This window comes from Sphaerodactylus townsendi, unplaced genomic scaffold (genome assembly GCF_021028975.2).
Source record: "Sphaerodactylus townsendi isolate TG3544 unplaced genomic scaffold, MPM_Stown_v2.3 scaffold_28, whole genome shotgun sequence".
Classification (NCBI taxonomy): Eukaryota; Metazoa; Chordata; class Lepidosauria; order Squamata; family Sphaerodactylidae; genus Sphaerodactylus; species Sphaerodactylus townsendi.
Window position 1 is genome coordinate 475,985 of NW_025950451.1, and position 24,615 is coordinate 500,599.

At 46.6% G+C, this 24,615-nt stretch overlaps 1 protein-coding gene across 1 annotated transcript in view; it reads right to left on the reverse strand.

Annotated features, from left to right (window-relative positions):
• Positions 1-740: 740 nt before the first annotated feature.
• Positions 741-24,615, reverse strand: part of LOC125425318 (oligophrenin-1-like) — a 31,382-nt gene continuing 7,507 nt past the window's right edge. Inside the window, exons 2-9 of the mRNA XM_048482925.1 lie at positions 18,055-18,150; positions 15,981-16,042; positions 13,529-13,600; positions 7,635-7,736; positions 5,485-5,595; positions 3,088-3,192; positions 1,245-1,292; positions 741-1,109 (exon numbers count right to left, since the gene is read on the reverse strand). Coding sequence (XP_048338882.1) covers positions 741-1,109; positions 1,245-1,292; positions 3,088-3,192; positions 5,485-5,595; positions 7,635-7,736; positions 13,529-13,600; positions 15,981-16,042; positions 18,055-18,150 — 965 coding nt within the window. The remainder of the gene's footprint in view (positions 1,110-1,244; positions 1,293-3,087; positions 3,193-5,484; positions 5,596-7,634; positions 7,737-13,528; positions 13,601-15,980; positions 16,043-18,054; positions 18,151-24,615) is intronic.

Below are 24,615 nucleotides of genomic sequence, written 5' to 3' on the forward strand. Positions count from 1 at the left end.
TGGTTTCTGCCAGCCACCAGCGCCCCACGGGGCGCGGGAGCATGAGCTGGTGGCGGTTGGGCTGGTGGGTGAACCACTCTGTGTTGCGGTTGCAGGCCTGCTATTCGAGGGGGGCCCATCAAGGTGACTCTAGGAGCCGCGGCACCACGGGCTGGGGTGTCGGGAGAGCGAGGTCTCGTCGCGATGTCGGCTCGGGGTGGAGTGGCCTGGGCACTCCACCGTCCCTCTGGAGCACTGCTTCTCTCTCGCTGGTGAGTTCCCTCTCTGGCGCGGTGGTAAGGGCATCCGCTCTGAAATCTAAGGCGCCTCGCTCACTTTCGCAGCCTTTCACGTTCGGCCTTTTGGATTGCGGAGTCGACCTCACCTTGGGTTTCAAGAGCTTTCAAGCTCTCTCGCCGACGTTGGAGTTCAAGCCTGGTTTGTTCCATTACTTGATCATGGACTGTAAGATCCTGGAGATACTGTTGCCGGAGGATATCTTTCTCCCAGGCCAACTCCAATTCGAATTCTTGGCGTTGCTGCTCACGTTCCAGTTCGAGGGCTTTGCGCTCTTTCTCGAGGGCTTCACGTTCTTGTTGCCAATCAAGTTTGGCCGCTTCGAGAGCCTCAAGCTGCTCAGCCCAATGGTCTGGTTCTGAGTCAGGAGGGCGATCCGGGTCCACTCTAGGCAGGGCAGTCGCCCCCTCAAGTTCCTGTAAGTCCGGAGGATCCCGGGCGCAGGTATCCTCTGCAAAAGTGAGTCAAACTCGGGACCCTTTTTGTAAATCCACAACACCTTCCATGGAATCTCGGGGTGCTGATGAGCGTGACCCTTTCGGGCGTGCTCCAGTGCTCTGCCAGTGATGTTCAGGAGGAGGCTCCTCGAGGTATTGATCCAGGAATTTCTCCAGAGATTCCTGGGTGTCTCCATGGATGGTCGACACTCCGACTTCCTCCGTGACCGTTCGCATCACTGGTTTGTAATCCACATGTTGGCGGGTGGTGAAGTGCCGCTCTTGAAGCACCCATCCATCGCACACCCCGCCACCTGGATCGTAGAACTCCTGACGCCCCTCTAGACGTTCGGCCGAGACCGTGCGCCGGGCCATCAGGGGAGCTTCATCCACTTGCTCATGCAGTTGGAGGAAGGCTAAGCTTCGGCTGAGCCGAGGCTTGGAGAGGGTCACCAGGGAGATGGATTCCGCTGGCTCCTCCACAGGAGCGGTTGCCGGGAGGGAGGAGAGGTAACCCTCTTTGGGGGTTACCGCACCCTCTTCATATTCCGCATTCAGCGGACCCCGGAAACCCAATCTCTGCATGTTGGACGACATCAGAGATCCACAGGAACGGACAGAGATGATGTAAGCCACATTCAATCCGAAAAGAAAGTTGTGAGAATCTGCATAATGTAAGGAACCTTGAAGGACCAGAAATCAAGTAACTTTGAAGAGTTCTTTATTTCATAAACTTCAGGAAACACAATACACGGAATGCAGATTCTGAGCTTTCCCAAAACAGGCTGCCTCTTTTACGGGCAAAACGGCTCCTCCCCGAACTCCCAACTAGAATTCCCACGACAGGAAAAGGCAAGCTTCAAACGTATATGATAAGCGCAGACAGCAAGGTTAACTAACACGGCCATCCTGGGCAAAGAGCCCAGACCGAGGAATGTACCAAGGCCAGACAGGCTGAACAGAAACACACATCAACCCACAACCTTACATGGATGCCCGGTACTCTGGATGTGGCACCATTGGCAAGTGTGGCCGGAAAAGATGGGGAAAAAAGTGATAAAAAGATTGAAAAGACAAGGGATTCGGACAGTTGCAAATTTGATAAGAGAAGGAGGAGAAATCATGATTGTACAAAATTTTATAGAGTTAGGAGGTAATGAGAACTGGTTGGTCTTGAGGGGCATTTGGGAAAGGATAAAGGTTTCACGAATAAGAGGAGAATGTATAATGGCTAAATGTTTAGAACTATATGAAAAATGTAAAGGGAAAATTTTGGGACATATATATAAGTATATGGTTGATGACAAAGATTTTATGATAAGAACATTGAAACAAAAATGGGAGAAGGAAGGTTCTCTAGACACTGGGAAAACTGAAAATCTAATTGACAGCTGGAAAAATATAAAGATTGAGAAATACATGGAGTTGGAAAGAAAAGTGATATTGGTATAGAACACCAAAACAACTAGCATATATGATTAAAGGCCTCAGCCCTAAATGCTGGCATTGTGGAGATCAAGAGGCATATTATAGCCATATGTGGACGGAATGTGTAGAAGTGAAAAGGTTTTGGACAACTGTGATGTTATATATCGAGAAACTGGTGAAGATTAATATTGGGATAATTATTTAATGTTCATGGGTGTAATGGAGGATAGAAGGGTAGATAAAAAATATAGCTATATGTATAAAATAATGATCAAAGCAGCACATGCAACAATAGGCTGGAAAGAAAAGAAAAATGGACAATCCAGAAATGGTTGGAATACATCTGGGAACAAGTGACACTGGACATTTTCGATATAATAACAAAGAATCAACTGTGGCAAGATAAACAGAGTGAAATCTTGAAGATATGGACCATATACGAGGATTGGATGAAAGAAGCTGGAGTCAATGAGGAGAAATGGGAGAAAAGACTACAAAGAATGAACTTACTGCTGTTTGTTTGACAAAACTATGAAAAATATAGGGGGGAGGGGGGGAAAGGGGAAAATGTATTGTTTGAAAACAAATGAAGAAAAGCATTAATATAAAATGTAATATTCAAATGACACAAAAAATTAAAAAATAAAACTACTATCCTTGCAGCTGCCAAGCAGAAGGAACTGATGAGTTACCAGAAGTAACTGTGACAGGACAATAAACTCTCAAGCGTAGGAAGGGCACAAGTCAGATGGTGAAACAATTGGATTGAGAAAGGGGAAACAGTCACCCACCCTGGAGCAAGACCAGGATTCTCAGCTGTACAACAACTCAAGGGATTTGCCATAAAAATCCCAGTCAATCCTGGAAAACATGACATAACCCCCCTTCCTACCGCCAAAACAGAAGAAAACAATTTAAAAGACAAGAAACCCACAAGGAAACTCACATTCTGCAAGCTGAGCTGAAGCTGCTGTTTGTATGGAAGGAAATCTTGTGTCAACTCAACTGTCAGGTTATTGTAGGTAAAGAGGCTGTGAAGAAAAGCCAGAACCTGCGCAGGAAACAAACGTCAGGTACTCTTAACCAGCAGAATCAGTTCTCTAGCACCGCGGCCAAAGTTTCCCACATTCACACAGTTGCAAGCCAAATTCCAGTTCAGTTTGTATAACATCTGGCTGATGACCAAGACAAGGGGGGAAGTATGAAGACAACTCAGTGGCTTCAGACAGTGGTGCTGGGCTCTGTTGTGGTTCTTTTTAAACAATTTGAACCAAGGAGAAAAATCAAGAGATTGTATTGATATCCAACATGACATCAAACTTAACGATCCAGTTTCATATACTGAAACCAGGCAAGGGGACACTCCAAGAATCATCCACTAGGGAATAAAGGCGAAGAATATTGTTGAAGGCATCTACACAAGGCATATCAAATGCAGTAATACAATGCTTTGTCTTAAAAGCGGACTCATAAAAAGATTCCTTCGCTTTCTTCAGAATCTAAATATGGCAATGTGTGGGCTCTAATTAAGGCTGAATAGTTCCCAGGGTCATGATCAAACATTCATTCCAGTCCCGGATATCTACACCATATAGGAGCTGCAGAATAGCCCTCACACCTGGCTCTATCAAAAATCCTCTTTTTGAACTGTAAGCTTTCAAGAAGGCAGCTGTGGTTCTCAAAACTAAAAATTTTGCGATCATCAAGCAGGCTTTCCATGAGAAGGTTTCACGAAAGATAACCCTGGGATAGTTAAAAGTTTTGCACTGTTCAGCAGAATTACCATCTATTGACCACTTAAGTCTTTGAGGTCTTGGTGGACACCTGGTTTTTCTTCACATCATATAAATCTTGGAGAGGTGAATTCCTCTCACCACCCCAAGCTCAGGGGATACCACAGAGATGGAGCGGTGGGAGTGACTAAACTGCCTCCAGAGAAGATCAGAACTTGCTGATGGGAGGGGACTGGTTTTGTTCAAACTCTGTTAACAATTCCTTTCATGTTTTGTGCAAACAGGAATGTCCAAGCTCACAAGTGAAACTCAGTGGAAACTTCAGCTTCTATTATCTTTTACAGACTTCACACGATGCATCATGCAATTCTCATGTTTCCTGCCCGTGAAGAACCAGTGACAGTATCAAGATCCATTTTGTAGAAGCAGCAGGTTGTCAGAGCTTCCATTTGTATCATATTGCAAACCTCCAAATAAGGACTTTCTGTTCTGTTTCTTTGTATACTCCTTGTTTATCTAAGTCCTACATTTATCTTATTTATGTTACTTAATTGTGAAAAGGTATTAGTGCCCAATGCTGTTGACGAATGTTCGGCAGCACGCTCTGCAGTGGCTTCTACTCGTAGCAAAACATTCACAGGACATGAAATGCTTATTGCAGTGAAAAAGAAAAAGGGGAAGGGTTATTTACATGTTTGTGTGTTACAACAATCATTAGTGGCACCTGCAGTCTCTGGGAGAACAGCAACCAAGCCAAGGGCTGAGGAAAATTGTGCGGTTCTCCATTTCAGGGCCACTGGATTTCTTAAAACTTCCTACATGAAAAACTATTTTACTGAGAATGCGGGCATATGGCAACATATGGGTGGGGGCACATGAGCACAGACTGGACAATCCTTGAGCACCAAGGGCAAAGGGAAGGAGGTTCCTGGGTTCAACCCCCCTATTACATGTCCAAAGCTCCACCCCATTTGTGTTCTTTTTAGTATTTTTAGTGTTGTTTTGGTTTTTGGCCTGCAGGAGGTGCCGTTTTTAGGCTAGCAGTACCAAAATTTCAGGGCTTTTTTGGGAGACTCTCCTGATGATACCACCCAGGTTTGGTGAAGTTTGGTTCAGGGGGTCCAAAGTTATGGACTCCCAAAGGGGGTGCCCCCTCCCCCATTGTTTCCAATGGGAGCTAATAGAAGATGGGGGCTACACCTTTGAGGGTCCATAACTTTGGACCCCCTGAACCAAACTTCACCAAACCTGGGTGGTATCATCAGGTGAGTCTCCTAAAAATACCCTGAAAGTTTGGTGCTGCTAGCTTAACAATTGCACCCCTGACAGCAGGCACCCCCCAAATTTCTCCAAATTCTCCTTTTAAATCCACCCCCTTCGGCATGGATTTAAAGGGAGAATCTGACCTACATCACCAGTGAGCACAGACTGCAGAACTGAAAGGAGAAGAAATGATGCCTTTCTTATGCTACCACCTAAAAATGTCTCTCTCCCCACACTTCCAAAGAGATTAAACAGATGGAAACTGCAATCTACAAAGCAGCTTTTAAGATCCAAATACAATCTGGGGAAATTTTTCAGAAAGACAGACTAAAAGAAAGCATGCTTACAGGCTCCACCATACAGAACTTCTTGCTTTCCTGCACTTCTTGGATTTGGTACACATATTCCAGGGAAGATTCAAAGAAAATGTGCTGTTCTTTATCTACCTGTAGGTCAGCCTAAATTCGAGAGAAAGAAGAGTGTTATGGAACACAACGATTTATGGCAGCTTCATAGTTGGGAGCTGCTAAAAGCTATTGTTCCTTTTGAAAGTGAAAAACAACCTAGCATGTGTCTGGCATTTCCCCCCAGAGCTGAATTACCGTATATACTTGTGTATAAGTTGACCTGCATATAAGTCGAGGCACCTAATTTTACCACAAGAAACTGGGAAAACTTATTGACTCGCGTATAAGTCGAGGGTGGGAAATGCAGCAGCTACTGGTAAATTTCAAAAATAAAAATAGATATCAATAAAATTACATTGAGGTATCAGTAGGTTAAATGTTTTTGAATATTTATTTCAAAGAAAAACAGTAAATTAGCTCTGGAAAAGAGGGTCAACAAGAACAATATGGTATCAACAATAACTTTAAAAGTACAAAAACCTCAGCTTTTTTGTAAGGAAGGGTTTTAAACAATGGATCTGAGACTAAAAACTGGAATGAACATGCCTGTTCACTGTGACTCAAAACTACCCTGCTTTTTAAAAGAATAGTTCATTATTTTTAGTGTACATATTTTTAAAATTGCACATGGCAGGCGTCATTTTAGAAGGAACATTCACACAACCTGTCAGGGGAGGAATGTTTATGTTAGCAGTACCAACATTTCAGAGTATCTTTAGGAGACTATCCTGATGATACCACCCAGGTTTGGTGAAGTTTGGTTCAGAGAGTCTAAAGTTATGGACCTTCAAAAGGGTAGCCCCATCTACTATTAACTTCCATTGGAAACAATGGGGGATGAGAGTACCCACTTTCGGGATCCATAACTTTGGACTCCCTGAACCAAACATCACCAAACCTGGCTGGTATCAACAAGAGATTGTCCTGATGATACCATCCAGATTTAGTGAAGTTTGGTTCAAGGGGTCCAAAGTTATGGACCCTCAAAATGTAGCCCCATCTGCTATTAGCTCCCATTGGAAACAATGGGGGATGGGGCACCCCTTTTGGGGGTCCATACCTTTGGACCCCCTGAACCAAACTTTACCAAACTTTGTCGGTACCATCAGGAGTCTCACCTGATGATATCCTGAAATTTTGGTACCGCTATCCTAAAAACTGCGCCCCCTGCCGGCTGACAAAATAAAAACCCAAAAATATTTTTGAAAATACACCTGACTCGTGTATAAGTCGAGGGGGGCTTATTCAGCACAAAAAATGTGCTGAAAAACTCGACTTATACATGAGTATATGTGGTACATTAGCCACAGTTCTCATCCAAATCTTATCTCAATTTCAGCAAGCAGGGAAAGTTCTCTACAGAAGCGAACATATGAGCATATAAAACTCCCGGTGCCACTGGCTCACCAGTGCAGGGCCAAGGAGAGCAACATCACTTGCTAAAGGACAGACTGGGATGTGGTCACTTTTTGACTGTTGGGAATAAAACCCAGGGGCCCCAAGCAGGGCACTGAGAAGAACAGAAAACTACTAGCAGGACACTGAGCACCTTGGCCACGCACAGCCTCTTGAGTCTTTGAGCTTCGAAATCTCTGCCCGTGACCACAAGGCGAACAAACCACCCTTTCCTTTTGGAAACGGAACCTCTTTCCTCCAAAGGAAAAAGCACAGCCTGACTTCAGAATGACCTGCCTCTGTTGGAGCAACCTCCTGGGCTTGGAACTTCCTTTTCCACTTAGCTCTGCCCCCCACCCCCCAGGAGACCATTTTTTGGTGGTGCCCACTGCCATCTCTCAAAATCCCCAAAGCGCCCACATGGTGAATGAAATGGGGGCAGGGGGAGCTGTTCTAGGGGTCTTGGGAACAGCCTTTTGCAGCCTTGCAAGAGATGCCACAAACTGGATCAGAACTTTCGTCAGGCAAAGTCCGGGCTCCACCACTGCGCCGTCCATGATGGAGCCGGCTGCATCCCTCCATTGTTTAGTCTATACTGAAATACTCTAGCCCAAAGGGCGGGGCTGCCCGTTGGCACTTGGGCTTCACAGTGAGGACACTCAACTTTGGGGGGAAATAAACAGCTCCATGCTTACCTCTTGTAGTTGGGTTTCCTTTTTCTTTGAAGATAAATTCAAGTGGCGATCTAACATGGAGTAAAACTTCTCACCATCCTTCTCAAATTTTTTCTTCCGTTCCTGGAGACCGGGGGGGGGGGGGGGGGCGGGGGGGGGGGAGAGGGCTTCCTTATTAGTTTTTAAGAGAAGTTCAAGTCCAACCAGAAGACACTCCTATGTGAATCAAAACCCCCGGCCTGTTGAGTGGGGGAAGTCAGTCATCATTACTGATATTATTTCTCATGTTTCTGAGTTCAAAATGAGTGTTCCAAAAAGATCAACCTTTGGTTATAAGACTATGGCCAATTGTGCACGAATCGTCTCCTTGTGTCATCAGCCAGTCCCTGGAAGACGAGGAATCCAAAGTGGAGCCTGAAGACAACGTGGTAGTCTAAAGCATGAAAGGCAGAGGAAAACCGGAAAGGCACTTTCCCAACCCTAAAATGGCTGACTAGACTAGCCTACCTTGGCTAGGGAGGAGGACTGCAGAAATGGAGACTGGGGAAGGCACGGGCCAGACAGCAGTCCCACCCACCGCCCAGTGAAGAGGAGAAGGGGCTGGGCACAACACTGTCCAACACTGGGCACAACAATGGCAAATTCGACTCAAGATCAGAACCATTCCGCTCCTCCCCCAGCAAACAAGAACATGCCCCACGCTCAGCAGGCAGCCCCAGCAGAGTGAGGCTGATTCGCAGATCATGTTGTGTGTTTTGTGGCTCAGGAACATTTACTGAAATATGTCTTGCAAAATGGAGGCAAAATGTCAAAGTGGCATTTAAACCAGATGGATTGAACCAAGAAGAAGACATCTTGGGGGTGGGGGGGAGCGGGTCATTGAAGAGGGAATGAGAGGGCATACAGACCATGTTAATGGTTTTTTTAAAAAAAACTCCCCCATGATGCACATCATGGAGCACAAATCCGGGGCAGGAAAAGGCAAATCCTCCACAAATGTGCGAATCCTTCCCCCCACCCCCTTGGCAGACTAAATGGCAGAAAGACCCGATAACGCACAACAAAGGAAAAATGCTGCGCAGGAAAGAAAACTGAATGGGCTGCTTCTAAACCAAGGGGTAGTCATAAGTGCACAAATGGCCTTTTTTATATTTGAGCACTCTTTGTTCATAGATGAGCACTCTTTGTTCATAGACAATTACTATTTTTAACCCAGGAAGACAAACTACATGGCAGCTGTGTTAAAAATTACTTAAAATATTTATTAGTCACTTGGCTACCTTGCAGAACTCAATGTGGCTTACATTGTAAATAAAACAACGATTATATTTTTAAAAACCCTAAAAGACCACAATTTATCTCACAGCCACCATCTAGGTAAGTTTTATGAGAGACAAGCACACTCCTAAGACTTACCCAGTGGACTCTGACCCTCAGTTCTGACGTTCCCAGCACTCTAGATGCTGGCCTCCTCAGGCAGTTGGAATCGTGACTCTCTAGTACTCGATGTGGAGCCCCCAAATACAACCAGACTTACACTGGCCATCGGACAACACGGGAAAGATATATAAAAATACTTCTGAATGTGCAGATGAAAGCAGACCGTTAGGTCAATAATCTGCACTCATCACAACACAACATCCCTTACAAACGCAGGACCACAAACCAGTCATGTCAGCAAATGCTAGCCAAAACAGGAAGTGACTTCCTTCCCAAGCTGAATGGGCAAAAGAGGAATTAGACCAGCTTGATACAGAGAAATGGAAGCAATGCCATAGACCCACAGTGCCCAGACAAAACAAAAGATTGAGTAACTATGCCTGATGCTTGCAGCCACACCCTCTCTGCCCCCACTATCCTCACTATACACAAAAGGCAACATCTGAATGGAACTGGGAAACCCTGTTGTGGTTTGAGGCAGAAGATCTCCCACACTATTCGGGGCAGAGAGGGCCCAAAGTAGCAGCAATATTACATTCAGGCAGCTATGAACTTTTCTAGCTTGGATGCTGTCTTTTGCATGCAACACAGGAAGTGAACGCTGAGCCTCTCCCTAACCCGTCATGCAAAGGGGAGGGGGTACTCCTGGCCTTTGAATAAAACAGGCTCTGCAATGGAATCTGGGTTAAAAGCAATAACTGTACATGAATAAAGAGTGAACGGTAGCTGATGCCACCCTTCTATTTTTAGTAGTAAAATATATTTTATGCAGAAAAGAATTAATGGAGCCCTCATGGTCAGGGAGGAAAATCAGAACGGGGCGGAAGAAAAACTTCCAGCCCGTTTGGGTTGGTGTTTCAAGGCTTCTCCACCCATGCTGTGCCCAGCAGCAGCCCTGACTTCCACACCATCGGTCAGTGGTCCAAACTCAGTGTAAGGCAGAATCTTGGCAACAGAGCCCAGAGTGCAAGTTCAACAAAGCAGAAAAATCGCAATGCCTGCTCCAACTAAAAAACCATGATTCACCAACCCACAGATAGACTGGTGGCCCCAGCAGCAACAGACCAGGGCCGTGACAATCATAAGAACATAAGAACAAGCCAGCTGGATCAGACCAGAGCCCATCTAGTCCAGCTCTCTGCTACTCGCAGTGGCCCACCAGGTGCCTTTGGGAGTTCACATGTAGGATGTGAAAGCAATGGCCTTCTGCGGCTGTTGCTCCCGAGCACCTGGACTGTTAAGGCATTTGCAATCTCAGATCAAAGAGGATCAAGATTGGTAGCCATAAATAGACTTCTCCTCCATAAATCTGCCCAAGCCCCTTTTAAAGCTATCCAGGTTAGTGGCCATCACCACCTCCTGTGGCAGCATATTCCAAACACCAATCACACGCCATGAAGCTAGCGTTTCCTTTTATTAGTCCCACTTCTTCCCCCCAGCATTTTCAATGAATGCCCCCTGGTTCTAGTAAGACAGAGAAAGAGAGAAAAATTTCTCTCTGTCAACATTTTCTACCCCATGCATAATTTTATAGACTTCAATCATATCCCCCCTCAGACGTCTCCTCTCCAAACTAAAGAGTCCCAAACACCGTAAGCCTTTCCTCATAAGGAAGGTGCTCCAGTCCCCTCAATCAATCCTCGTTCAAGCACTCTCTGCTGCACTTTTTCTATCTCTTCCATATCCTTTTTGAGATGTGGCTACCTCAGAACTGAACACAGTACTCCAAGTGCACGCATCACGGCTTTATATAAGGGCATGACAATCTTTGCAGTTTTATTCTCAATTCCTTTCCTAATTATCCCCAGCATAGAGTTTTGCCTTTTTCACAGTTGCCATACATTGAGCTGACATTCCCATGGAACTATCAACTAAGACGCTTCAAATCCCTTTCCTGGTCTGTGACTGATAGCACTGGACCCCTCAGAAGGCGGGTATGTGAAGTTTGGATTTTTTGCCCCTATGTGCATCACTTTGCATTTTGCTACATTGAACTGCATTTGCCATTTCTTAGCCCACTCACCTAATTTATCAAGGTCCGCTTGGATTCCTCGGCATCCTTTTGTGGTTCTTTACCACCCCACATAATTTGGTATCATCTGCAAACTTGGCCACCACGCTATCCACCCCTACTTCCAGGTCATTTATGAATAGGTTAAAGAGCACTGGTCCCAAAACGGATCCTTGGGGGACACCACTCCCTTACATCTCTCCATTGTGAGAATTTCCCATTTACACCCACTCTTTACTTCCCGTTTCTCAACCAGTTTTTAATCCATAGGAGGACTTCCCCTCTTATTCCTTCATTGCTGAGTTTTCTCAATCATCTCTGGTGAGGAACTTTGTCAAAGGTCTTTTGGAAATCCAAGTAGACAATGTCCACTGGTTCCCCCTTATCCACATGCCTGTTTACACCCTCAAAGAATTCTAGTAAGTTTGTAAGACAGGATTTACCTCTGCAAAAGCCATGCTGACTCTTTCTCAGCAGGTCTTGCTTTTCTACATGTTCTTTTATAATTTTATCTTTAATGACAGATTCTACTAATTTACCAGGAACAGATGTCAAACTCACTGGCCTGTAATTTCCCGGGCCCCCCCTACATCCTTTCTTAAAGATTGGTGTGCCATTGGCCATCTTCCAGTCTTCAGGGATGGAGCCTGATTTCAAGGATAAGTTGCATATTAAAGTGAGAACATCAGCAATTTCATGCTTGAGCTCTTTAAGAACTCTTGGGTGAATGCAATCTGGGCCAGGGGATTTGGTAGCATTTAGTTTATCAATGGCTGCCAGAACTTCTTCCTTGTCTACCACTATCTTCGTTAGTTCCTCGGATTCGGGCCTCCTACAGCTTCTTTTGGTTCAGGTGCAGGAATTTTCCTCACCTCCTTTTGGTTGTATACAGATGCAAAGAATTCATTCACCTTTTCTGCAATCACCCTGTCATCTTTTAGCACACCCTTTGTTCCTTTGTCATCTAACGGGCCTACCGCTTCCCTTGCTGGCTTCCTGCTTTTGATGTGTACTTGATGTACTTGAAGAATCCTTTGGCTTTATCTGCCAGCCTGAGGCCACACAAACAAAGGAGGGGCCAAGCAACGGGAAAGTCACAAGGTGGGCAGGTGTAGCTTCACCCCACTTTCAGAATCTAAATTCAGAATGTGGATGTTCTGATGGTGGAGAACCTGCAAAGGATGGTGGTTTCCTGGAACAGATGGCCAAACCTTCAGAAAGGAAAGTAGTAGTAGTAATGAGAGATTTCTGTCTCTCCCAGCATGCACCGGCTCCCGCCTTTTTCCAAAAAGAGCGGGAAAACAAACTGAGAAACTATATCCCACCGGAGCTTCACAGCCAATGAGAGGCCAGAGACTGGGCAGGGGGAGAAAGTTGATTGGTTGTTGTTGGGTTCAGAAATAAAATAAATACTGGAACTGAGGGCATGAATCCTCAATTCCAGCAACCTGTAGTTAGGGCGACATAAATCAATAAAGTTCCTTTTCTAAAGTTAGCTTTGTCTGAGTGCAGCCTTACATTGTGCTGGAACTCACTCTTATTGTTCTACCACTTATTGTTCAACGAGGGGGAGTGTGACCACCTGCCACCCCACCGCAGCTCCAACTGCTCAATCGAACTGGTCCCGGGGGAAACTACCAGTTGAGCCCCTGCGAACTGACGGCGCTGCGGGAGTTCGTCAACAAGAACTTGGCAAGCGACTTCATTAGAGCTTCCAAGTCTCACATGGGGGCCCCCGTCCTTTTCTGCAAAAAGAAGGACAGCTCCCTCCGCCTCTGTATGGACTACATAGGCCTGAATGCAGTGTCCCTGAACAATAAATACCCCCTTCCCTTAATCAAAGACTTGTTGGGGCACCTCTCCAAGGGCAAAGTGTTCACCAAAGTGGATTTGTGGGAGGCATATTTTCGGGTCCGAATTACTGAGGGACAGGAATAGCTCACTGATTTCAATACCCCCCTAGGCCAATTTGAGTACCACTCCACAGAGAGAGGCCAATCCACAGAGATAGGAGATCACTTGACATCTCCCACCCTATTAGCACATATAAGTGGAGGGCTGTTTAATTGTTTTGGACACTCCATTCAAAAATTCCTTACAAACAGAAAACTAGATATTCAGGGGAAAAGTTGCAAAAGGAGGCCAACCTGAAACAAGCCTGTTTGACTGACACAATAATAAAAGGATTCTTTCATCCAGGGAGCATGGCCACTTCCCATTTTCCAGTTGAGTGAATTGAGGAGATGGTATGAAAAATCATGTTTTCTAAATAAATCACTAGATTATCATTCTGTTTAATAAGCTATCAAAATTGGGGTGGGGGGGAGGAAGTTGTGAATTTCCCACATTGTGCAGGGGGTTGGACTAGATCAGTGGAACCCTTGGAACCCTCGACCAACTCTGTCATTCTCAGCATTCAAGTGGTTTATTTTTGGCTACTGATCAAGAGGGAGGGGGGACTTACTTTGGTGAGTCCTATTTGATCCTTACGAAAGCTTTCCAGAGGCTTGATCAGCAAATCGCTGGCATTCTGTACCTGAAGGCAAAAGTTTAAAAGGGGGAACCTTTTAGGTGTAAAGAATTCTGGTGAGGGAGCTTTTGTTAATCAGTTGCAACAGAAAAAAACAAGGAGAATGGTACAAAGGATAATACAACTAGATGCATCTTTTCATACTACACTCCAAGATTTGAATTGAAGATTTGTTTTGCTGCAAACAATTTTGAGAAGAAGTCTATGGGAAAATACTTTGTGCCGTCAACAGAAGGTGAAGTCGCACAGAGATGGAAACAATTTTAAGAACTTCCAGGAAGGGCCTAGGACCGTGGTGGCGAACCTTTGGGGGCTGATGGGAATTGTAGTCCATAACATCTGGAGTGCCAAAGGTTCGCCACCACTGGCCTAGGAGAACTCTGCACAAGCTAAACAGATTGAGATGTCAAAATGCAATTACCAAACCCCTTTGAACTGAAACCACAAAGCATCCACTCTGCATTTCAAAGGAAGTTAAAAATCACACAGAAAAAAACAGAGCTTAGGGCTTCAGAGACCTGGACCGTTTGAGGTTTGAAGGCACTGATCATTCCTTTCTACACATCCATCACTGCACCCATTGTCACGACTGCAAGAACAACGATGCCTTGGCATTAGAGAGGAGACTGGGCAGCACAGAAATTCTATTGGTGACACTGTTTGGCAAGTTAACAAGCATCCCAGGTATTGCCTCAGAGGACCTTGTTTCAAATGCAGTACCAGGAGTGCTAATATAGTCATCGTAACTATCTACCTGTGCAAGGCCCCCCCACCCTGGCAGCATCTGCAATGTGGTGGTGAGAGTACTGGATGAGGACTCCTGCTCTGCCACACTGGGTGACCTGGGCCTGCCACACACTCTCAGCCTAACCTACCTTACAGGGTCGTTATGAGAATAGAGTGGAGAAGAATGACTTCGGTCCCGTGGGGGAGAAATGTATTTTTATTTGCTTATAACATTTATTAGCCACTTTTCTTGTGGAACTCTAGGTGGCTTACAAACATAGATACAACACAAATAAAATACATTAAAAATACAAAACCAAAATTTAAAATCACTATTCAGGACAAAATGTTGTCCTAAATAAAACCATCTTCAATTGCCTCCTAAAGATCATAAGTGAAAAAGGAGAGGTATAAATAATATGAATGTATGATTTCACTAGAGACAACGGCTCAGAGGTAGGGATATGCATTTAGATGTGCCTAACTGAAAAAAGCCAAAAAAAGGGGGGGGGGGCACAGTTTTTAATGGAGCCAAAAAGGGAAAGTTTGGGGAAAAAAACATTTTTCATTTTTTCCAGCTTTTTCAAATCAGAGTGGTGGTGGTTTGAAGTAGAGCTGTCAAATTTGCAGCATAGCTGCAGGTGATTCTCCTTACAAGAATCCCCAAGTTTGGTGAATATTGGATTAGGGGGTCCAATTTTATAGGGACCCAGTTTTTCCTCCATTCCTCACATACAACTGGCCCCCCAATCTTCACCAAACATGGGAGTTCTCATAAAGAACCTGCAATTCTGCTGAAATTTTGGCGTGTCTACCTTAAAAAAGAACCCCCTGCCAAGCCCTGAAAATATTTGCTTTAGGATAATATGGGTCTGTTCCCTTTCAAGATTAAAGGGATCAGCTCCTACCTTACTGACTGGGAAAGCTTTTGGGGAGGCACTATTTTTAAGGTAGAGGCACCAAATTTGCAGCATAGCTGCTGATGACTCTGCTTACAAGAATCCCTTGGGTTTAGTGACCCAATCTTCTGACCAAACTTGGGGACTGGTGTGACGAGTGTCACCTGCAGCAACGCTACAAATTTGGAGGTTCTACCTTTCAAAAATGCCCCCAGAGCTCTGCAAAGATTTCCCATAAGGTTTAATGGACACCAAAATTTTCAGATGTTCAAAAAAAGCCAGAGAAAACCCATATCGGTAGGGGATTTTGGTTTTTTTTTTATTTCTGAAAACTTTCCAATCTATTAAACTTGAATCTAAAAAAACCCAGGAAAAAATTGGTGCAGACCCCTATTCAGAGGTGTATTTCACCGTTATGCTTTTGCAACACAGAGAGCTGCCAACATTCCAAACAGGACCTGGCACAGATAAGTAATTTTTCTGAACTTTTGCTGTCACCCCCAACCCCTGAATAATTAGAGATATCTCCTCCCCCTCGCCCAAGGGTGGCCCTCGCTGTGTAGTTTTCAGCATTCACACAGGGGACACCCAGGGGCACAACCCAGTAACAAAAATGGAGGCATTTGCTATTGAGAACTCATAAAGTCAGGAAGGGAAGACCAACAGTTGTGCTCATTCCCTGTTCACCAGATCCTTCACCTCCAGGTCCTCTACACATCTGGGGCCAAAGGCAGGAAGGAAAGAGGGGGGGGCAACCTTACCATCATCGACCTCTCAAGTTCCACCTCCTGGAGCAGCTCCGCAAATTCTTTAAAGGATTCAGCTACGAAGGAGAGAAAGGGCACGAGTTGATTCTCAGGAGACCAGAATTTAATCCCTGGATTATCACCATTCAAATGCAACGGGTGTCTTCCATTAAGTACACTAACTTTACAGCTGTATCATATTTGGTTCCATAACCACCTATTACGAGGCAGGTGGCCAAGAAAAGGCATCCAGCACTCATTCTGGCTTCTTCATGGGAATCTCTGGAATTCCACACATTGTCAGTTCCTGTGCACTAAAGCCTAGAAGGCCCTTTAATGAGGCAGGCTGGGCGGAGGGGCCGTACTCCGCTGGCTGTGGCCATCATGTCATCTCTGGCTGTCATGCACTCCAACATGAAATGAAAACTATTCTGCTGTTTACTACTGAAAATAATCCTACCCCATAAACTCCAAAATTGCCCTGACGTGGCCAACAGCATGAAACAAATAATATAGTTTAACATCAACATATATTTAAATATCATCTAAATAAACCCTATCCTCAGTATTTTAATACAAAAATTGGCAAAATCAGCAGTATGAAATCAACATAAAACAGGGAATAAAGGCAGCAAGAGTAAAAGATAAGGGCAGACCACAATTTGCCAGGATAGCGCCATCATCTTGCTCATCTCTGACCCACGTCCATTTGTCTGCCTCTTCCTGTCTCTTTCAAGAGTGCCCGGGCTTTCCAGGCCTCTTCACCAGAGTCCTTGGGGTCCCCCAGACCCCCAGCACAGCAGTTCCCAGTCTCCCAAACTACTGTGTGGAAGGCAGAAGTGAATTCGAGAGACTGATGAATTTCCCCACATGCATTTGTAAGGAAGTACGCCAGAAGAATTCTAGCTTAGTTTCCACCCATCCCATTAATTCTTTGTTCTGTCAACACCTGCCACTTTCAGTCAGTGGGAAAACCAGAGCTGTGAGCAGAAAGACAGCCCACTGCCCACTGAGATGCAGCCTCCTTGCAGGCGCCTGGAACCATCCCAAGCAATGGTGAGGTTGCTCACATCCACACACAGCAGGGTGTCACATTCTGCTGGGGGACTCAAAAATGGCAAGCAAAAGCATGGGGGGAAGATGGGGCAGAGAATATTCTACCAGATGGGTTCAAACGTTATTTTCCAGGTTGGGACACCTGAAGCAAGAGGGGAGGGGGTGTGGCTCAGGGGCAGAACCTCTGCTTGCCACGCAGAAGGTCTCAGGTTGCATCCACAGCCTTTCCAGTCAAAAAAGACCAGGCAGACGATGAAGGACCATTCTTTGCCAGAGTCTCTGGTGAGCCACTCCCAGCCCAAGCACTGACCTGGAGGACCTGATTCAGGGTAAGGCAGCTGCATCTATGTCCATGTGAGTGAGCGTCTCCATCTTCAACCCTGACATCTCCAGTTTAAAAAAAGGACCAGGCAGAAGTCTGTGACCCTGGAGAGCAGCTGCCAGTCATGGAGAAAGGGCCTGATCCAGTAGAAGAGGTCGGAGTTTTGGTGGATGCTGAGGACAAGTCCCGCCCTCACACGAGAGCTGCTCAGGTAAGAATGAGCTCACAGGTGGCCCTTAGTCCAACTCAGGGTAAAGTCCCAATGTGGGAGCTGGGCGCAGGGATGGGTTTGGTGCTCTTTTCACCAGAGAGCTCCAAAGAGTGGATCTAGCACATCTGATTCCTGCAAGCCACACAGCACCTGTGCCGTTCCCCCAGGAGGACACATTGCCATATCAGACAAAGGGACGGCGGAGTCAACATTACTACTAGAGCCGGGAGAGAAGCCTCACACAGGAGAGAAGATAAATTCTGATCAACATTGCTCCTGCTCAAAAGTTGCCACCAGTAATTGTTGCCGCAGGTGCTGGTTCTACATTAGTTTGCAAATGATCTACAGACATATTTGTAAAGGAATCCTTGAGACAGTTATCAGATCAGCTCTTCAGAAAAGGATTATGGAAGTATTAAAAATGGAGTTGTTGTTTTCAATATTGCTAAATTTTGATATAAAATACATACACATTTTTAGAGCACAAAGAAAGCACTTACCAATATTAATTTCATCATCCGTCAGCGTGTCCCCAATAAAGTCAAACTGAAAGGACTGAAGCGTCTGAGAGAATTTCTGCACTGCAAATGAATAAGCTGGGAAAAAGAAACGACAGAACCATTTTAGGAATAGCCTCAAGAACAGGGAATTACAGTTGAAGGGATGTCAGCCTTTTGGAGCTCAAGCTCTCCCCTGTAAGCAGGAGAACTGGCCCAGTCTATAGACATCACATTTGTTCAGACTGGCGAAAACCAAATCTAGACCCCTGTCAGAACCCCCAGTAAAAGACAAACTCGTGTTGTAGAACAGAAGCTTTATTTTAAGATGAGTTCTGCGAAGCTAAAAGCTGCTGAGAATGACTAATTCCAAAACACAACACAGCTCATAAAACACTTACATTGCTACCCTCACCCCCCCTCCTTGGGAACTGAGGGCTCCACAGAAAAAAAAAATGCACAGAGATAAAGGGGCAAGGGGGAAGCACAGGGCAGTGGTAGCCTTGAAGGAACACTCTGGCGACCGTGAGGACTTCCCAGAGCAGCTAGGAAAAAATACAGTTAAGACAGCAGTAACCCTTTTAACCCCCTCCCAACTGTGTGAAACAGCAGTGAAATGCAGCAAGAAGGCAATCCCTTTATTTTAGGCCTCCTGACATACTGCATCTCTTAAGGCTTTTCTCCCGGCTTGTTTGGGCAACGTTGATGGAACCGTTTGATAAGGCCGGGGGCTTTTATGTTATGAGCAAAGATCCATTGATTCTGCCCAGGCAAACAACCTTTCCAGGGGAGACCAAATTACTGCAAGCTGTTAATAATGCGATACAAGCCAGAATCAAGAATATCAGACAGTTCATAATGCTTGGAGCCATCAATCAGAATCCCGGAGGAGGCATCTTCTCATCTCTGGATGTTAATCAGGACATCCGGGGAACTTATCTTCTTCAGCAGGCTGCAAATGAAAACACAGAGGTGTATTTTTTATCTAAAGCTTTAGAGCAAGTCCAGTCTCAGCGGTCACCTTATTTATGGACCTCTGATGACAATTCGGAAGGGGGCCCACATATTTCGCACTCAGCTTGGAGTAGGTCTGTGCAGACCGGGCGCAAATTCTTAGTGGACAAATAGACCATGTCACCCACCTCACCAACGGAAATCCAACGCCTTTATGTTTATTCAAGCTTGACGCTTTGTAGGCCTCCCCTAGCCTTCATAAGAGCCCGGAAGGGATGCCCGCCATTGCTGAGCTACAGACTGAATCCAATCCCTGAAGTTCAGGTGCAGGCGAAGAGTCAGACACCAGCAAATGAGGCAAGAGGGGGGGAGCTGCCTGGGCCATGAACCACCTCACAAAAGGAGTCTTGCCCTGTATCTGCTATGAACAGAGTTATTATAGGGCGATTCAGCATAGGGCAACAAGATCAACCCAATTATCTTGGCTGGATAATTGGCATAACACCTGGAGGTATTTAGCTCCAAAGCGTCTGTTGAGATCTCTACGGTCTCACCGGCCGGTCTGTGTGGATGAAAGGCAGATGAGACCCCCTGCTCCACCCCTAACAATTTGAGTAGAAGTTTCCCTCCAGAAACGCTTTGACACAAACATGCCTCCCCCTATCTGGAAATACCTTGATCTTCTTTGGAAACGAAAGTGCAAACGGTAGATATGCAACATGAACAGTTCCAGCCAATTTCTGGGCAGAAAGGGAATAGGAAGTACAAGGAAACAAAGTGGAAGCTTGTTTCGAGAATAAATCCACTACAGTCCACAAATCACCCGCTTTGCCAATGACTCAGCCGCAGATCCGGTGAATGAAATCCATGGAAATCACTTTCTGCCAGGGGAGCATCTAGGTAAAAAGCCTTGTATTACGTCCTGTAATAGACCCCTGAGCCTTTGCAGGAATCAGATGCTTAGCCATGGGTAACAAACAGGACATCCTTTGATATAATCCCTCAATATCCTTACGCATAGTTCTCCACCAAAACTGCCTCCCTGAGCAAGTGCAGAGTTTTCACAAAGTTTAAATGGCCTGCAGTTTTGGCGATCATGTCCCTGGTGGAGAGGAGAATTTGAGGAACGCAACGAGGGTGGAACAAACCAGCAGAGATCCACGATACCAGAGACCATTCTCGGTGAGGGAACAGCTCCATCACCCCCCTCCTCCTTTGCAACCGGAGACATGCCCAGCCTCCCAGGAATGCAGAGAGGAGGTGATCTGGAGGAGACAGGCCAGGCTTGCCCTGAGCTAGCATGCGAGACCGGGTAAATAACTAAGCCCAAATGGGAGGGTGGAGAGGATTGATACTTGCGGGGAAGAACAGATAGAGATGGTGAGGGATCCCCCCCCCCCCTGTGGCAACCGGGAGAGTGTGTCCGCCAACTCGGACATTGAGATGTCTTTAAGCCAGGAAAGGAAATGAACCGTGAATCTGAATCTAGCAAAAGAAATCAGCCCAACGCAGCTGCTTAGCTGTCAGACTGACCCGGGGGTGCATAAAGCAGCCAAGATTCTTATGGTCAGTCCAAACTTCAAAAGGCAGTCTCAGCTCCTTCCAAAAAAAAAATGCCTCCTAATGGCCACAGACAAGAGCAGCTTTTCATAGCACAGGTTTCTTTTATCCCCCCACAGTCCAGATTCAGCTCTGCTCCAGAAAATTTTGGGAAAGGTAGGCACAGGGACGAAGCGCGACCAGTGGGAGTCCCTCTGGAGAGGAGGGCAGCCCCGCAGGCCTTGTCCGAGGCGTAATCCCACGATACAACAATAAAGGGCCGAGTGGGCTGTCAGGATGAGCCAAAACAGGCTCAGGATGTGAACGCGAGCCTTCAGATTTCCGTCAAAAAGCTGCCTGGCAGGAAGGATCCCAGGGCCAAACTGGCTCCAGAGGCGGGCTGCCGCATGCCACCCCGATGATTTAGTACGCAGGGAGGTCAGTCAGGGGCAGAGCCAGGGAGGAAAAATTCGGAATAAAGTCACGGTAGAAATTAGCAAAGCCCAGAAAGGACTGGAGCTGTTTACGGGAGCGGGGGGGCTGCCAGGCGAGCACATCAGCTACTTTGGCAGGGTCCATTTGTAATCCATTAGCAGAAATACGGTAATCCAAAAAGTCAAGCTGAGATTTATGAAATTCACACTTGGAAAGCTTCACAAACAGGGAGTTAGCAGGAAGCCGCGTCAAGACCTCCCTAACCAAGGCAACATGAGAGGCTTCGTCCTGAGTATAAATTAAAACATCATCTAAATAGACAACCACCCCCTTGAACAATAAGTCATGCAGAACGCCGTTAATCAGACTTTGAAACACGGCTGGCTTATGAGGAGCCAAACGGGGAGGACGCAGTACTTTTTAATTGACCCGAATCTCGTGTTAAGAAGGCAGTCAGTGCGCTCCGTGGTCCAGCAGCCATCCTATGACGCCTGGATAGTATCACCTCTCTCAAATCCAATTTGAAGTGAAAATCTTGCCAGAGCCCAGGTTAGACAACAACAAATCCTTGATTAACGGCAAGGGGTATCTATTAGAGCTAGATACAGCCGCTCAGGCCGCCGTAGTCTGTACAAAGCGCTTGCGTGCCATCCTTCTTCTTCACAAATAAAACAGGGGCAGCATAAGCACTGCGTGCCTTACGAATAAAACCCCGAGCCAAATTCTTGTCCAAAAAAGCCCTCAATTCAGCATCCTCAAGGGGACTCATTGGATAAATCCTGCCCTTGGGGAGTTTCGCACCAGGAATCAGTTCAATCCTACAGTCCGTCTCCCGATGGGGAGGTAGCACATTACACTCAGTTTCCTCAAAGACACGTTGTAAATCCCGATAAGGGGCAGGAATCACAGGAGCACTGCTGGCCGGCTGAAGGCTGCACGCCATGCCCTTAGACGCACCTAACAAGTGGCCGGGAGGTTCAGATTGCATGTGGTCTCCACAAGGAGGATCCGTAAAAGTCAAAGTCCTACGAGACCAACGCACGTGAGGGTCATGATCAGTGAGCCAGGAAAGTCCCAAGATAACAGGGTACTGAGAAATGGGAGCAATAATGAAACTGCGACGTTCCCAATGTTCTTTGCAACCAACCAAAAGTTTGGGAGTGCGGGACGTGATTGGGCCGCCCCCCATAGGGGAGCCATCCATCTGATCAAAACGAATAGTCTCAGTCAAAAGTACTGGCTGCAGTTGCAAAGCTTCAACTAAACGTGGGTGGATTAAACAGTGAGAGCAGCCCGTGTCGACAAGGGCCTGCACAAGAAATTTCGGGCAACCCGGACCCATAGTCAGAACAAGGGGCAGCAGGATAGGATCACTCACCCGTTCAACTTGCGGGGGCTCCCATGGAATCGGCTGCTCCATATCCGCAGGGAGACCCGTAGCGGCACGGGCCCCTCCCTTAGTCGCAGGTTTACCAGACTTAGACGACTTAGCTGCGGGAGTAGAGGAGGCGGAGGGGGCCCCCTTCTTGGCAGGACAGGCAGAGGCAAAATGGCCCCCCTCCCCACAATAGAGACAGAGGTTTAAACGGCGACGGCGAGCATTTTCCTCCGGAGTGAGCTGGCGACGGGACTGCTTGGAGCCAGCCGGCTTCGGGCTGGAAACCCCTTTCCGTGAAGGCAGCGTTGGAGTCTTTCCCAACGACACTCCCAAGGTGGCTGCTTCATGCATCCTAGCATCTGCAGTGCCAGCCAGAATAATCCATTCCATCAGGGTCTGAGGGTTGTCTGAGGGTTGGCAAAAGCCTGGTGTAACTGAATCAAACCAGTCTGATCTGGTGCTGTGGCCTTCAATGTGATTGGGCAGTGTTTGTATAATAGTAGAGCACTATCTGTGCACATGAGCTGTTAGGGTTATGTGTTTGCTGCGAAGCATGCTGCCGGATTGTTCTCTGATATTCACTTGTATATAGCTTGCACCTGTGAGTAAAATTCCTTCTTTGAAGTGAAGCTACTGTGTGGTGGAGTTATTTGTCTGCTGTGCCAAGCCGTCTTCAACTGCACTTATCTTGTCTGGTAACGCACCTTTCCGCTGAGAAAACGCACACTCTGTCATTCCTCCCATTGGGCAAAGTGGGCCAGGGCGCCGCCTTGTGGGGGGCGCAAAAACTGCAGGTTAGTTTGTGGGATTTTTTGTATTTTCGGTGTTTTTCCATTTTTGGCCTGCAAAGGGCGCATTTTTAGGCTAGCAGCATCAGAATTTCAGGGATTTTTCAGGAGACTCTCCTGATGATATCACCCAGGTTTGGTGAAGTTGGTTTAGGGCAGGGGTAGGGAACCTTTACCACTCAAAGAGCCATTTGGACCTGTTTTCCACGGGAAAAGAAACACTTGGAGCCGCAAATAATTTTTGACATTTAAAATGAAGATAACACTGTATATATTGGGTTTTTTTTACCTTTTACTCTGCTCATTCTGAGAAGCGCATGGATGCGTCCGCTCTGCTGCCTGCAGGGCGGGCAAGGATGGGGCCAGCAGCTTCGCCTCGGGCCGGGCCACTGGGAAAGAGCCCGCCACCGCCAAACGGGCGGGTGAGAGGGGAAGCCTCGGGTGCGGCCCAGTCGGCAACACGCATTTGGCGCGCCCACCCTGCTGCCTGAAGGGTGGTCCAGGATCAAGCCAGCGGACCAGCCTAGACGGCTGCTGCGAAAACGCCCGCCCCGCCCCGATGGGGCGGGTGAGAGGGAAGCCCACAGCGGCCCAGCCGGGCCGTGGGCAGTTGGAGCGCCTGCCCCTGCTGCCTGCAGGGTGGGCAAGGATGGGGCCGGCGGCTCGGCTCGTGGAGCCGCAGTGCAAGGGCAGAAGAGCCGCATGCGGCTCTCGAGCCGCAGGTTCCCTACCCCTGGTTTAGGGAGTCCAAAGTTATGGACTCCCAAGGGGAGTGCCCCCATCCCCCATTGTTTCAAATGGGAGCTAATAGAAGATGGGGGCTACACTTTTGAGACTCCATAACTTTGGACCCCCTAAATCAAACTTCACCAAACCTGAGTGGTATCATCAGTAGGGTCTCACGAAGATACTCTGAAATTTTGGTGCTGCTATCTTAATAATTGCACCCCTGACAGCAGGCACCCCCCTAAATTTCCCCAGATTCTCTTTTTAAATCCACTCCCTTCCTGCCAATGCTTGTTTTCTTTCTTTCCTTTATTCTCTCAATGCCTAATAAAGGTTGTTGTTGTTGTTGTTGTTGTTGTTGTTGTTGTTGTTGTTGTTGTTGTTGTTGTTATTAAATCCACCCCCTTCGGCATGGATTTAAAGGGAGAATCTGAGGTCCCCAGTTTAAACATTGAAAGTGATGCTGTTTCAGGGTGGGGGAGAATCCACCCCAAAACAGCATCACTTTTAATGTTATTTTAACTGGGAACCCCAGATTCTCCCTTTAAGGTGGATTTAAAAGAAGAATCTGGGCTCTCAAGTTTAAACACCATTGAAAATGATGCTGTTTGGGGATGGATTCCAGCATCACTTGATTAGGGAGCCCAGATTCTCCTTTTAAATCTACCTTAAAGGGAGAATCTGGGGTTCCCAGTTTAAACAACATTGGAAGTGATGCTGTTTCCCCCAATTGGGGGTACTGGA